Consider the following 16,013-nt stretch of genomic DNA (forward strand, 5'->3'; position numbering starts at 1 on the left):
TTACATGCTTTCGAATCATGGCTGTGGTGTTTTCCCAAAACAATGCTGGGTTCCCTTTACCTTGTAATAAAAGTTTTCTTTTGTTACACTCAGGGCGGGTGAGTGGGCAGTTTTGTCTCTTACCCTGTGTCTCCACTAGCACTTTTGTCAGTAAAACTTTTGTCAGTCAGGGAAAGAAGAAAGCAGGCCCCTGACTGACAAAAGTTTCACCGACAAAAGCACCGGTGTGGACAGTGCTATGTTGGCGGGAGACACTCTCCCACCGACATAGCTACTGCCGCTTGTTGGGGGGGCTTAAATTATGCTGGTGGGAGGTCGGCATAGAGCGGCTACACGGGAGAGCCCATTGCAGGGCAGCTGCAGGGGTACGGCTGTGCCGCTATAAGCCTTAAAGGGGCCATTGTAGAGCTTTGAAAAGGCTCAGGAGTGAAATGTGCCCAGATTATTGGGTGGGGTCTCAAAGTTTTTCTCTTTTGTGTTGCTAAGAGGAACCTTTGACACTGAACCCAGTCCTTGGTGCTGCCGACTCCACCTGGCGGAAGGGTGAGAGATCGAGAGATCCAGAGATAGTTTCAACACCACGGAAAAGGCTGCATTCGAGAAATAGAAACACTCACCAAGTTCACTTTGAAGATCGTCTAGGTAACAAAGAATCAGAAACAAATACACACTAATTAAGTGCATCTCTTCGAGGATGGAACCAGCCCCAGCCTCCCATCATGCAGCCTGTCCCTCTCATACCCATTGATCCAGGCAATGGGCAGGCAAACTACGGAGGTCTGGAGAGAAGAGTCCCTTTCCAACCCACAGGCAGGGCATGGAGCACCTGCCAAGTCCCATAGGGTGCGGCTACACAGCAGCTGAATACCCCCAATTGACCCATGGCAGCTAACCAGGCTCACAAGACATGGGCTGGGGGCCTGTAAAACTGTGGTGTAGACATTTGGGCTCATTTCGTGTCTACACTAGGGTAAAGTATCAAAAAATATCTGATTATCTGCATGGATTTACAGTTCTGAAAGTTTTGAATTCCCTAGGGAATTAGGGCCAGATTTTTAAAGGTATTTAGGTTCCTAACTCCCACTGATTTCAATTGGCATTAGGTGTCCAAATACCTTTAAAAAGCTACCCTTAGAGCCCATTCCCGCTTCCGTGCATATTCCATGTTCCCATTCACTTTGCTGGGAGCGTTAGATGTGCACGGATGGTAATATTGGGCCCTAAAATTATCAACATTATTCTTTTAGTGATGTGACTTGTGCATTTAGTGTTGGATCCTACACTCGTTGAAATCAAAGGCCCAGCTCTAACTGATGTTCGTGGTGCAGCATCAGGGCATTCATGTTTTTCTCATTTAAAAAATAAAACATGAGGAGACAAATTTGAACAAAGTTATCCTTGCTGGAGAAAAGGACACAACACTTACTTATTTTTGTATCACGTTTCCCTAAAAAAAACCCAAAAAACCAGAAATAAATATAAATTATTATTAGGAGCATTTTTCTCATGGATATTCGGTTGTCTGAGTTTTGTGAAACATCGTGTCTCACTTTTCATATTACCAGTTGGGGTGAAATTGATCAGGGTTAATCTCATCCCAATTTCCTTTTAACATTAAATGAAAAAATGAACAACTCCTCCTCCAATATAATTACACACAAGATCCACATTGGAGCAAATTATTTACTTGCCGGATGAGGAAAGAGGACATTTGAGGGCACAGAGTCCTCCTGGTCCCCCATGTCATGGTGCCTCCAGCACCATGTGGATTTCACCCTCAGAGAAGATACATTTCAAAGATCATTTTCTTTCTGATTTTCTCTTACCCACATACTGAATAATGATCAATATATTATCCCTGATATTTCATGTGATACTCAAATTGATCTCTCTTTAATAATGATCATCATAAATAATAAAACAGCAAACAACTCAATGGAAAAGATTCTATGTGGAGAAAAATTGAACTTACTGATTTCTCCAAGATGTTTCCCTAAAGAAATGAAATAAAGCAAACAGATGGAAATACAAGTTATTTAAGAAAATTTCCAGTTAATGGAGATTTAAAGAAGTTTTTTCATGATATGAACGCCTGGCCCCTGAATACCAAACATTTCATTCATGTTTAACGAGCCATGTGGCCACGCTAGAGTTAAGTGTCCAACAGTAACTGACTATTTTCAAGGATTTACAATTCTGAAAGGTTTGAATTCCTTATGGAATTAGGGTCTGATTTTTCAAGGCATTGAGGAGCCTAACTCTCACTGATTTCAGTGAGAGTTAACTGACCAAATACCTTTAAAAATCTATCCATTAGAGTCCAATCCTGCTTCTTGTATTATCTCTCACATTCCCATTGGCTTTGCTGGGAGCTCTGGGGTGCAGACTCGAATTTCTGGCCCTCAAATTATCAGCATTATTTTTTTAGCAATTTGACTTGTGCATTCAGTGCTTAATCCTACACTCATTGAAGTCAATGGCAAAGATCTAACTGATGTTAGTGATGCAGTATCTGGGCTTTCATCTTTTTCTGGTTAAAAAAACTCCACCCCAAAAATTCACAGAAAAACAAAGAAATACCCTTATGAGGAGTCAAATTTGTACAGAAGTTTTACTTGTTGGAGGAAAGAGCACAACTCTTACAGATTTCTATATCCTGTTCCATTAAAAATAAACAGAAATAAATATAAATTCTTATTAGGAGCATTCTTCCCTTGGTTATACAGTTGTCTGCATTTCGTGAAAGTTGCACAGTGATTATACAATTCATGAGCCTTTGAGGGTTTCATGTTCTCAACACCAGGAGAAAAAGGTTTCCCTTCTCCATCTCTGACTTCTTGTTCCTCACCATTTTCAGAACTCAGGTTAAGTCTCAGAGCTCATGTCTATTCAGACCCCTCTTTTCTACTGTGTATATTTTTTTAATATTATCTATTGGGATGAAATTTGTCCATGGGGACTGAGGAGGGAATAACTGCACAGCTGGGTGGGAAGTGGGCAGAAAAGAGTGAGGAGTGGGGAAGGTTTTGGATCACTCTTCCCCCCCCCCTTCCCCAAGTGCTCCATTCAGCTTAACTGAGGCAGTTCTGGGGGAGAAATATTCTGGGCCTGTAAAGGGCCGATGAAGATCACTGCCCCCTGGAGCAAATGGGAACCTTAGTAACGTTTTCTGCTGCGGGGAGCACAGGGCACGTCTGTGCTTCCCCTGCTTGGCCCAGTGTAAAATTTCATTCTTCCCTTTTTTCATTTATTAGAAGAAAATTTCTTGTTAATTTCACTAAATTTTCCCCTGTGACATTTACCTTTTATTTTAAATAGATAAACAGTGAGGCCAATGAAACCAAACAAAACCAGGAGAATCACACTCAGAGCCACCATCCATGGATTCACCCTCGGGAAAAAGGAATCTGAAAAATAAACCCCCAGGATTTGCATTAGTTTGGAGGCAGGGACAAAACTAATTTTTTTTCTCTTGCATGTAAATATATAAATAGTCCCCAGCAGGACGTATGTGAAGTAAGAGTGAAAACATGGACCCCCCCCCCCACGCTGCACAAAAGACCAAAACCTGATTTTAAAAATTACTCCAACCAACACAGCTTTAGCACTGATCAACCAGTGAATGAACAGGCCTGGTTTGAGTCATGCTATTCAGAGCTTTATTGAGCTGAGGGGCAAATTCTTTGCTCACAAAACCTCATTGACTTCAGTGGAGTTATGCCAGCAAACAATTTGGTCCTCACTGTTCAGCAACATTCAGAAATTGCAGAAGTCGTTAGAATAGTTTGGTGAGTCACTAATAATTTCCTCAATTATTTCGATGCATCATAATTGCAATGAATCCAAACATTAAGTGCTAGAAATTGATTCATCTTCTTTTGCTGTTCTTGTGTTTATAGCATTTACATCATCTAGCCAGGGTGGGCATTTCAAACATGCCTAAGGCCTTCTCCACACAGGATTTGTGCCCTGGTTTCGTGAAATTGGTGTAACACTCATGCAGTCATTGTTACACTGATTCCACAGCTGACCATGTAAGAGGATTGCTCCAATTTAACTAAACTGATTTACAATTTAAGGTTTTCTCAATCAGCTTAATAGTGTCCTTTATCCATTTAGTATAAATCAGTAAGGAACTAACTTACGCTAAATATATAGGACACTGAAACTGAAATAAGAGCATTCAAACAAGGGTTTTCATCAATAACTCAGGAGATAATCAGGGCAGCTTGTGTGTGTAGACAAAGGCAAAGTGAGTTATGAGCACAAGTCCCACTGAATGTCAACAGAAACAAGCCCACATCATTTGGTGACATTTCACTTATAGAAAAGGTAGCAAACAAACGATGGTATAAAAATTGCTACATTCAAAAAAAATCACTGAGGGGAAGTTAAGTTTTTAAGAACAAACTCTTCTCAAAATCAGTCTCTCTCTTTTTTTTTTGAAAGTAAGAGTTTCAGGAGTATCAGAGTGAAGATTAAATTTACATGAAACCCAAAACTCTGATAACTCTGAATGTGCAAAATTAAGGCAATCAGGTTGCCTGAGTTGTGACCCTGTTAAGGTACCAGTTTCTGAACTTCTTTGTTTTTAGGTAGGTTGTAAAATATGCACAACAGATGCTTCAGTTCTTTGTTTCCTATGTTTTGTTTTGTTTCTGATGGAGGTGATTTCAGTGTGTGGGTTTAGCTGGTAACTGACCTGCTATATAAACTGTTGATTCCTTTTCTTGATTGAGAACGGTGTTCCTGATCAAACAGGACAGGTTCTGGTTTGAACGTTCTTTTATAATAATAGAATTTTCTGTTTCAAACAGGCCACTATCCCTGAGGGATTTTGCTTCAGAGAGTGATGGTAATTCTTTCCCACTGAGATCTCGCCATAGAACCTTGGGCTCTGGATACCAACCAGCCGATTGACAAACCATCCGGATCCCTCCATCCTGGTGACTCTCCACAGAGATGAGAGGATTGGAGCCCAAACCTAGAGGAAAATTACGTAAATGTGTGATAAATCAATGGGGTAACTTAACAGCTAAAAAAGGATGAGTGATAGATTGTGGATCCATTACTCCCACTCAAGATCACTTGCTCATGTAGAAGGGATAAATGAACAATGGAATTTCTGAATATCGGAAGCTACTAGATCGCATGCCCTGATTCTCATGGGTGACTTTAATTTTCCTGATATCTGCTGGGAGAGCAATACAGCGGTGCATAGACAATCCAGGAAGTTTTTGGAAAGCGTAGGGGACAATTTCCTGGCGCAAGTGCTAGAGGAGCCAACTAGGGGGGGCGCTTTTCTTGACCTACTGCTCACAAACCGGGTAGAATTAGTGGGGGAAGCAAAAGTGGATGGGAATCTGGGAGGCAGTGACCATGAGTTGGTTGAGTTCAGGATCCTGACGCAGGGAAGAAAGGTAAGCAGCAGGATACGGACCCTGGACTTCAGGAAAGCAGACTTCGACTCCCTCAGGGAACGGATGGCCAGGATCCCCTGGGGGACTAACTTGAAGGGGAAAGGAGTCCAGGAGAGCTGGCTGTATTTCAAGGAATCCCTGTTGAGGTTACAGGGACAAACCATCCCGATGAGTCGAAAGAATAGTAAATATGGCAGGCGACCAGCTTGGCTTAATGGTGAAATCCTAGCGGATCTTAAACATAAAAAAGAAGCTTACAAGAAGTGGAAGGTTGGACATATGACCAGGGAAGAGTATAAAAATATTGCTCGGGCATGTAGGAATGATATCAGGAGGGCCAAATCGCACCTGAAGCTGCAGCTAGCCAGAGATGTCAAGAGTAACAAGAAGGGTTTCTTCAGGTATGTTGGCAGCAAGAAGAAAGCCAAGGAATGTGTGGGCCCCTTACTGAATGAGGGAGGCAACCTAGTGACAGAGGATGTGGAAAAAGCTAATGTACTCAATGCTTTTTTTGCCTCTGTTTTCACTAACAAGGTCAGCTCCCAGACTGCTGCGCTGGGCATCACAAAATGGGGAAGAGATGGCCAGCCCTCTGTGGAGATAGAGGTGGTTAGGGACTATTTAGAAAAGCTGGACGTGCACAAGTCCATGGGGCCGGACGAGTTGCATCCGAGAGTGCTGAAGGAATTGGCGGCTGTGATTGCAGAGCTATTGGCCATTATCTTTGAAAACTCGTGGCGAAACGGTGAAGTCCCGGATGACTGGAAAAAGGCTAATGTAGTGCCAATCTTTAAAAAAGGGAAGAAGGAGGATCCTGGGAACTACAGGCCAGTCAGCCTCACCTCAGTCCCTGGAAAAATCATGGAGCAGGTCCTCAAAGAATCAATCCTGAAGCACTTGCATGAGAGGAAAGTGATCAGGAACAGCCAGCATGGATTCACCAAGGGAAGGTCATGCCTGACTAATCTAATCGCCTTTTATGATGAGATTACTGGTTCTGTGGATGAAGGGAAAGCAGTGGATGTATTGTTTCTTGACTTTAGCAAAGCTTTTGACACGGTCTCCCACAGTATTCTTGTCAGCAAGTTAAGGAAGTATGGGCTGGATGAATGCACTACAAGGTGGGTAGAAAGCTGGCTAGATTGTCGGGCTCAACGGGTAGTGATCAATGGCTCCATGTCTAGTTGGCAGCCGGTATCAAGTGGAGTGCCCCAAGGGTCGGTCCTGGGGCCGGTTTTATTCAATATCTTCATAAATGATCTGGAGGATGGTGTGGATTGCACTCTCAGCAAATCTGCGGATGATACTAAACTGGGAGGAGTGGTAGATACGCTGGAGGGGAGGGATAGGATACAGAAGGACCTAGACAAATTGGAGGATTGGGCCAAAAGGAATCTGATGAGGTTCAATAAGGATAAGTGCAGGGTCCTGCACTTAGGACGGAAGAACCCAATGCACAGCTACAGACTAGGGACCGAATGGCTAGGCAGCAGTTCTGCGGAAAAGGACCTAGGGGTGACAGTGGACGAGAAGCTGGATATGAGTCAGCAGTGTGCCCTTGTTGCCAAGAAGGCCAATGGCATTTTGGGATGTATAAGTAGGGGCATAGCGAGCAGATCGAGGGACGTGATCGTTCCCCTCTATTCGACATTGGTGAGGCCTCATCTGGAGTACTGTGTCCAGTTTTGGGCCCCACACTTCAAGAAGGATGTGGATAAATTGGAGAGAGTCCAGCGAAGGGCAACAAAAATGATTAGGGGACTGAAACACATGAGTTATGAGGAGAGGCTGAGGGAGCTGGGATTGTTTAGCCTGCAGAAGAGAAGAATGAGGGGGGATTTGATAGCTGCTTTCAACTACCTGAAAGGGGGTTCCAAAGAGGATGGCTCTAGACTGTTCTCAATGGTAGCAGATGACAGAACGAGGAGTAATGGTCTCAAGTTGCAGTGGGGGAGGTTTAGATTGGATATTAGGAAAACCTTTTTCACTGAGAGGGTGGTGAAACACTGGAATGCGTTACCTAGGGAGGTGGTAGAATCTCCTTCCTTAGAGTTTTTTAAGGTCAGGCTTGACAAAGCCCTGGCTGGGATGATTTAACTGGGAATTGGTCCTGCTTTGAGCAGGGGGTTGGACTAGATGACCTTCAGGGGTCCCTTCCAACCCTGATATTCTATGATTCTATGATTCTATGAATTCCCAATACGCATGGACACAGGAAAACATGTGAACAAATATTTAAAATAATTTCACTGAATAAGGAGAGATATTGTCCTCTCCACCGAAAAGCAAGGGAGCATTGAACACCTTTGGAAATCTGGCCACTTCATTTAAATACCTAGTGGAATATGAATTTTTCAAAAAGCCAGATTTTAGTATATTGGATAAACATTTTGTTTGTTCTCTTTTTAAATCAATCAATCAATCTAACTGGCTCCATGATTCCTGTGTCAGAGCAGCAGGGCACAAACGCTCGGCCTCATCTGCTAGCAGTAAATACTTAACTTGTCCCTCCCCCACCTTTATGTGGCCTCAGCCAATGAGAAAGCTGCAAGTGATTTTGACTGCACTCCTAAATAATCACCAGTAGTGACCACGTCAGAAGGCCTGTACACCTGGCAGTCCCACCTTAGCCATGCCTCAGAACGACGGCAGAGGAATTGGAAGACCAGGGGCCGTCCACACGTGAGAGGCTACTGCAGCGCAGCTTCACCTCTGTGGTGCTTCAGTGTAGACACTACTTACACCAAGGGCAGGACTTCTCCTGGTGTCACAGGTGACACCCCTCTCTGAGAGGCAGGAGCTAGGTTGACAGAAGAATTCTTCTGTTGACCCAGCCCTGCTTGCATGGCGACTTAGGTCAGCTTAGTTTTGTCGCTCATGGGGCATGTGTTTTTCACACCCCTGAGTGACCTAGTTCAGCTGACCTACTCTTCTCGTGTAAACCAAGCCCATATTTGTCCAGAAGTCTTTTCCCTCCTTTCTCTCCCTCCTTTTGGAGTTAGTCAAGAACATCTTTTGGGAAAGGAAATCTCTTGACCATTCTGAAAATGTCTTTAATAAAACGTTGGGAAAGTTTTCAGCATATTTTCCAAAGTGTCTGAATGTGGTTGTGTGCTGAAATCTAGTCACCCTGTGTTACTCTAAAATAATTCACAAGTTGCTAGTCACAGTCGTTGCAGTAGAAAAGAACAAAAACTGCAGCCCAGGCTGAGATAATACAGACTAGAGCAACTGACCTGCTATCTTCAGTTCCAATAGGGCTTCTTCATAAGAAGGACCATCTTGAAGAAAACAGTGGTATTGTCCTTCATCTGAGCGTCTGATATTAAGAATCTGCAAGGAAACATTCCCATCTTGGATGCCATCTTTCAAAAGCTCTGTCCTTCCATGATAGTCTGGCATCTGCTCTCCATTCTGATCCTTTCCTCCATGATACAGGTGCACAACTGAAAAGAACTCAGATCGGAACCATCTCACCTCCATGTTCTCAGCGCTCATCCTGGGGGTCAGGTGACAGGGTAATACAATGTTCTCACCCACAATGGCAGTGACAGGGTGACCAGGACCCATCACTCTGAACTCAGCTGTGAAATACACCAAAGCAAAAAGAGAACAACCTCAGAGAGAAAATAAAATATAATCATGACTCATTCAATAGGTTCAAACTTTCCAAAAATTCAGCCTGGAGCAGACACGTGGTATGCAAATTTCCAGCCTGAACATTGAAAATTTGGCACAATAAGAAAAAACTGAAAAGGGTGGGGGGGAAGAGTTACATTAATAAGTGACAGGCCAGCTCATGTATAGGTGTCACTGGTTACTCCCCATATATTAGTTTGACATGCCACAGAGCCATTTCAGTGCCCCGTGAACGGACAGGGTGACCTGAGTATATGCACTGTGTACCTGAGCTCTGTGATCTGTTCCGACCCGTCACTATATTTCTGATGTGATTTCTCAGCATTGGTTTTAATATGAGAAGGATGAAAAGATGAAATCCTGACTCCACTGAAGTCAACAGAAATCTCCCAGAATTTCACCCGAATGTTTTGGGACCCGGCTTCTTTGGAGACCACCACCTCTCACCTCGTATGAGGACACAATTTTCATTGAGATCAGCTGAGGTTCTTGAGTTAACCTCCTTTGCCCCCCTCCACCTGTATTTAGTGAGACGGGGTCACTGCCAGGACATTTTCAGTAAAGGGTCTTCAACTCTGGGACCCACGTGCCTTGGCCTCACTGAGCCAAATCACTTCAGCTTTAGGCCAGGTTGCCTTGGTGTTTGAGAAAGGATTGTGTCACAGAGGATGCAAGCATGTGAACTAGGATGCTCAGCGTGACCCGAGGTGCGTAGGGCAGCCCACAGTGGAAATGCCAAGGTCAGGGAAGGCTGCAAAAAGGAGAGCAGCTTCTCCCAAAACTGGTGGTTTACACTATAGTTAGATTCACCAACCAGTCACAAATTGTGCTCCTGATCCCCTACACTGGATATCAGAAAAGAAATCACACAGCCCCCTTTACTGCATTCCAATCTCTGGCTCCCAATCAGCGAATAGGTTCAGTACAGTGAGACATTACTTAAAACTCTATTCACTTTACAAAATGTTCTTTTAATTCCCCAAAGGACCAGACACATTACCAGATCAATACTAGTTTGAATCTTACCCAAAAGACCATGCTGCCAGCCAATCCTTTAGTATCTAAAACTAAAGGTTTTATTAGAAAACAAAAGGAACGAAAGAGAAGAGAGTTGCTAAATGGTCAAAGCAATCAGATAGATAGATAGATTAGATGAAAGAAAGTGACTTCAGAATCCATATATCAGGTTCTTAGCAGCACTGGTGAATTTGCTAGCTTGCAAAGTTCCTCTGGAACACATCCAGAGCTTGGATGGGTCTATCAGTCCTTTGTTCAAAGCTTCAATTTGTAGGGAAGTTACTCCAGAGGCGAGAAGCAGGACTGCAGACAAAACGGAGAAGATGCAGCTGCCTTTTTATATCCTTTGCCATGTGGCGTGTACATCCTTTGTCCCAAACACAAACTCACAGCACATGGGCATAAAAAGGTACTTGGAGTCCCCTGTCCATAGGCATGTCCTTACATGTCCTGAAAAACAACGAGGAGTCTGGTGGCACCTTAAAGACTAAGATTTATTTTGGGCGTAAGCTTTTCCCAAATAAATCTGTTAGTCTTTAAGGTGCCACTGGACTCCTCGTTGTTTTTGTGGATATAGAGGAACACGGCTACCTCTCTGATACTTGTCTACATGTCCTGCTGACTCATAGCTCCGGGCTTCTCTCAATGGTTCATTCTACAGCTGATTGCCTTTGATGGGCCATCAAGTGGGCCGGATAGTGCTAATGCTGGACTGTCTGGGGGTGTCACCCAAATGCACAGCACAAGATTGACACACAAATATACCACACATATTTATATCTCACCATACAAAGATGATACATACCTATAAACAAGCTTATCATATTTAGCAAATCATGCTTTTTCCACTGATACCTTACATAGAATCATAGAACTGGAAGGGACCTTGAAAGGTCATCAAGTCCAGCCCCCTGCACTCATGGCAGGACCAGCACCACCTAGACCATCCCTGACAGGTGTTTGTCTAACCTGCTCTTAAAAATCTGCAATGACAGAGATTCCACAACCTCCCTATGCAATTGATTCCAGTGCCTAACCACCCTGACAGTTAGGAAGTTTTTCCTAATGTCCAACCTAAATCTTTCTCGCTGCAATTTAAGTCCATTGCTTCTTGTCCTATCATCAGAGGTTAAGGAGAACAATTTTTCTCCCTCCTCCTTATAACAAGCTTTTAGGTATTGAAAACTGTTAACATGTCCCCTCTCAGTCTTCTCTTTCCCAGACTAAACAAAACCAGTTCTTTCAATCTTCCCTCATAGGTTATGTTTTCCAGACCCCTAATCATCCTTGTTGCTCTACTCTGCACTCTCTCCAATTTGTCCGTATCTTTTCTGAAATGTGGTGCCCAGAACTGGACACAATATTCCAGTTGAGGCCTAATCAACGCAGTGTAGAGCAGTAGAATTACTTCTTGTGGCATATCTTGTATAAGATTTATTGCGATTTTGTAATATTGGTATCAATGCTACTATAAATGGTCACCCATATTCCATACAGCCTCACACACAGATACTATAATGATATAAGTATCTAGATAGATAGAGAAACTGCGTTGCCGCATATGCAGCGGGTGGAGAATTACTCCTCCAGAAGTGCTGGGGAGGAAGTGGAGACTTATTTATTGATATTGAGCCAATCTGAAATTTGTTTTAGGGGTGGGTTTGGGGGTTGTTTTGGTTTTCGGTTTTTTTTTTCCCCCCCAGTTTTGTACAAAGGAGTGGAATAGGCACAATTTATAAATCACTGCGATGAAACAAATCCTACAACCAGCAGCAGGACCAGTGGGATTCCTACCTGATTCCAGCTTGTGAATGTGATAAGTAATGAAGAAAATGACCAAATGAGGCAGAGAGGTGCTCATTGTGGAGCTAGGACAGAATGAAAGAACCTTCCTCTTCACTGTAACTTGATCTGGACAACAGGCTAGGGAAGAGAAAAATACTTTACCAAAACATGTTTTGCATTCAAATCTGATTTGTTAGAAAAAGGAACTATTATCTGTAGTTAGTGAATTGAACGGATTGTTTCTGGTCACCATGTCCTTCAAGCTTTTAGAGCTGGTAGACCTCATCCTCTCACACCTTGTTTTTAATGATAGGTTGGAAGCGAAAAACTAACTTTCCTGCTTTTTCAACTCCCAACTGGTTTCTCAATTTTGAATGGACGAGTCATTGAACTGAGCTAGTTGGGTACATTGAAATGAATAAAATATTTTCTCTGCACTTGCAGAAGAGGCTATTGCTGTCAAACGCTGGGTGAGCCCTTCAACAAATTCTGGTTCCACCACTTCATTGATCTTATTTTCTTTAAAACTTCTCCAGCAAACATGTACTGCTTGAATGTTATACATTACATATATGCCTTAGCATCAGTTGTCATAATTTTAATTTGAAAGATAATTTCTAATTTTAAAAAATCCAAGTTAAAGAAAAGCCTCTGATCTAAATTTTCTTTTAAAAAATCATTTTTAAAGATGAATTTTCATCCACCCTGAGTGTCTGACATTTCCTTCAGACCCCATTGCCAAAGAACGACAGCACTTTGAAGATTTACATTAATAGGTGGGATACATTGGATTGGATGAATAATTGAAGACAGCTGAAATTTGTTTGTCTCTTTCAAAAACAGAGCAGCAGCACTGCCAACCACAGTATCCAAAAATCAAAAGTCAGTGTAACGCCGGCCCACCCTAACGTGTTCGGTCTGTGTCGTATTGTCCGGTCTTGTGTTGTCTGCAGTGGCACTTGAACAGTTTTTAAAGTGTGGGTGCTGAAAGCCAGTGAAACTCCCCCACACTTTTCACCTCGTGCCCCCCTTACCTCTCTCCGTGGCCTCCACCCCCTCCCCTCAGAGCTGGGGCTGGGACCAGGGCTGTGTCTCCAGGAGTGCAGGGACACAGACAGGGGTCAAGGGGCTGAGGCAGGTGGCGGACATGGGGCCAGAAGTGGATTCCCCACATGCGGGGCCAGGAAGGGAGCCCCAGGCACGGGACCGGGAGTGGAGCCCCATGTAAAACCTGGGGACGCTGTACTACCCCCCACGCCCCTGCTTCCCATGCCTATGATTGTCTGGTCTTGTACCTTTGATAAGCTGTAAAACTGCATAATTCCTTAATTTTATTAGAGCATCCATGAAGAATGTGGTATTTGGGAACATATGCAAGTTGTAAATTGTTGTGGTTGTTTTGTGCTTTAAAATGTTTGTTTCTTTATGAAAATCAATCCAAAAAATCCTCTCCTCCCTCCCCATCATGCACACACATAATTGAAAAAAAAATCACAATTGGGTCAAAAAATATAAGTGATTGACTTAAAATCAATATTTTAAAAAATACATTTTGAGTTCCTATTTTTTGCCATTTGGTTTCTGAGCCCTGAGTGTGCACTCAGGTCTTAATCTTAAACTTTCCCCTGCAACCATAAAAGCTAGAAATTCATGTTTACTTGAAATGAAATCTGAGATTCTCACATCAATTCATAACTAGAGCATTCGGGCTTTCAGAAAATTACCAAATACTGTGAGACTTAAAATAAAAATCACAAAAAGTTATGAGAGTTGACAACACTGCAGCTGGTCAAAAATGTTTGAACAAAAATAATTTTTTTAATAGAAAATGGCTTTTGGACTTTTTTTTAAAAACTGATGTTTTCCTATTATTTTAACGTTTCTAATTTTTCAATGAAATGATGCTAAATTAAAAAAAATATTTCAAATTGATTCAAAAGGAGAAACCTTTATCAAATGGAATAAAAACATTTTATTCGCCCATCCCTTATCCTGTCTCAAAGGAGGAAAGGGAGCAAAAATGAAAACTGAAAAAAAGAAAAACTAAAATCTAATTTTTTGTTCAATAATACGTGATTGAAATTTGAAAAATAAGCAAATTGTTTTAAACAAAAACATAATTGGTAAATAGCTGTACTCCGATAGGTTTCTTCATGATATTGCCCCTTGAATGGCTTTTCACACAGGAGGAGATAATCTGTTACACAATGTATACATTTCCCTTTTTTAGTATGGCCTGAAGTCCCTACTCAGTGACACTCCTGAACACAGGATCAACTTGAGGCACATGCTCACTTCCCACTGAGTTCAGGAGGAGAAAAGGAGGCAGTTTTCTGCTTCGATTGATTGTGAGCATAATTGTATTTTTTACAAGAACAAAAGGATTCACCCCCTCCCCGCAGTCAAGAGGCAGAAAACGAGACTGATGGCCGCTGGGTTTGGTGCAGGAAATTTTCTGTATTCAAAACAGAGGAAGTTACAGATCTCCCCCAAGAACAGTCTTGGGCTCACTGCTCTTGAATAAAATTCAGCAAAACAAAGAAATGACGAATTCAACAAGCTGTAAAAGTCTCGTGTTACATTGCTGTGAAAACAATCCGCAATGTATGTGACAGTCCCTCACTTTGAACGTAGATGTACTGTCAAGTTCCCAGAAAGAGAGAAACAAATTCTCACAGGATTATTTACTCCTTGTGTTTTGAATAATCTGTCCCAGCAATAAGGCTGGTGCATTAGACGTTAGAAACAGTCCTTCTGGAGCAAATTAACCCACCTGGTTGGGTCTTCTGAGAAGTTTAACATCTCCCGGGTGTGGCCAGACTTGGCTCCTCTGGCTGGGACAGTCCCATGCTCGGTGCCTGTTCCCGTCGGTCACGGAGGCGGCTCAGCTCATTCTGGCGATCGAGGAGCTGCAGTTTTGTCTCGGGGCTTCTCCGGGGAAGGTTGTGAACAGAAACGGGGTTTGCTCCGATCGATAAACGTGCGCTGGGCTCGCAGCCTTCGCCCGGGGACAGTGAAAGTAAAACTGGAAATTGCCTCAGTCCAACCCCTGTCCCGGGGGAGGGGAGAGTCTCCTCTTAAAGACACAGCCCCAGTCCCGCAGGGCCCCCAGTTGGGGGGGGGACGACCGGAACTTTGTGTTAAAATTTAACATAAAGGGGGTTTGTTGTTGCGGGAGGGGGTTTGTTTTGGGGTTGTTTTTTTACTATTTAGTTGACTAGACTCAGCAAAAGCAGGAAGCAGATTCTCTCTGAAATCAGGCCTGGATTCAGGTAACTGGGTCACCTGAACAGCGGACTCTCAGCCCAGTCCGGATTTCAAAAAGAGAAAAGCTTCTGCTGAATATCATAAATGGCAAACCCCCCCCCGCAACCAACAACAAAGCCCCTTTTGTTAACATAAAGTGACAGTTTCCCACTGAAGATCGTGACCTTCCAAAACAGCAAGGTCATCAGAAGTGATTTGCTCTGTGCCGTGCTGGCCCCGGTCTATGAGAGAGACAAGGTGGAGGATGTTTGATCTTTTACTGGATCAACTTCTGTTGGGGAAAGAGACAAGCTTTCCAGCAACACAGACCTAAAGAAGAGCTCGGTGTAGCTCCAAAGCTCCTCTCTCTCAACAACAGGAGTTGGTCCCCTAAAAGATTTTATCTCCCCCACCTGGTCTGAGTTCAACAAAACTCAAACTTCTGAAAACCAAGAAATACAGAGTTAAGGTAAAAAGAAAAGGAGTATTTGTGGCACCTTAGAGAATAACCAATTTATTTCAGATGCACAAATCCAGGTTTTCTCACCCTCCGCCCGCCCCCCCCCTTCTGGTAATAGCCCATCCAAAGTGACCACTCTCTTCACAATGTGTATGATAATCAAGGTGGGCCATTTCCTGCACAAATCCAGGTTCTCTCACCCCCTCACCCCCCTCCAAAAACCACACACACAAACTCAATCTCCTGCTGGTAATCGCTTATCCAAAGTGACCACTCTCCTTACAATGTGCATGATAATCAAGGTGGGCCATTTCCAGCATAGATCCAGGTTTTCTCACCCCCCCACCCCCATACACACACACTCACTCTCCTGCTGGTAATAGCTCATCCAAAGTGACCACTCTCCAAGTTTAAATCCAAGTTTAACCAGAACATCTGGGGGGGGG

The 16,013-nt window shown here is 43.2% G+C and overlaps 1 protein-coding gene across 1 annotated transcript in view; it reads right to left on the minus strand.

The window, feature by feature from the left end:
- LOC142068989 (butyrophilin subfamily 1 member A1-like) overlaps nucleotides 1-14,710 on the minus strand; it is a 31,180-nt gene extending 16,470 nt beyond the window's left edge. The window contains exons 1-8 of the mRNA XM_075119100.1: nucleotides 14,683-14,710; nucleotides 11,871-11,999; nucleotides 8,657-9,004; nucleotides 4,703-4,984; nucleotides 3,303-3,407; nucleotides 1,973-1,993; nucleotides 1,427-1,447; nucleotides 618-638 (exon numbers count right to left, since the gene is read on the minus strand). Of these exons, the coding sequence (XP_074975201.1) occupies nucleotides 618-638; nucleotides 1,427-1,447; nucleotides 1,973-1,993; nucleotides 3,303-3,407; nucleotides 4,703-4,984; nucleotides 8,657-9,004; nucleotides 11,871-11,999; nucleotides 14,683-14,710 (955 nt within the window). The remainder of the gene's footprint in view (nucleotides 1-617; nucleotides 639-1,426; nucleotides 1,448-1,972; nucleotides 1,994-3,302; nucleotides 3,408-4,702; nucleotides 4,985-8,656; nucleotides 9,005-11,870; nucleotides 12,000-14,682) is intronic.
- Between the last annotated feature and the right edge of the window lie 1,303 nt (nucleotides 14,711-16,013).

The sequence above is a fragment of the Caretta caretta genome, chromosome 14 (assembly GCF_965140235.1).
Source record: "Caretta caretta isolate rCarCar2 chromosome 14, rCarCar1.hap1, whole genome shotgun sequence".
In the NCBI taxonomy this organism is placed as follows: domain Eukaryota; kingdom Metazoa; phylum Chordata; order Testudines; family Cheloniidae; genus Caretta; species Caretta caretta.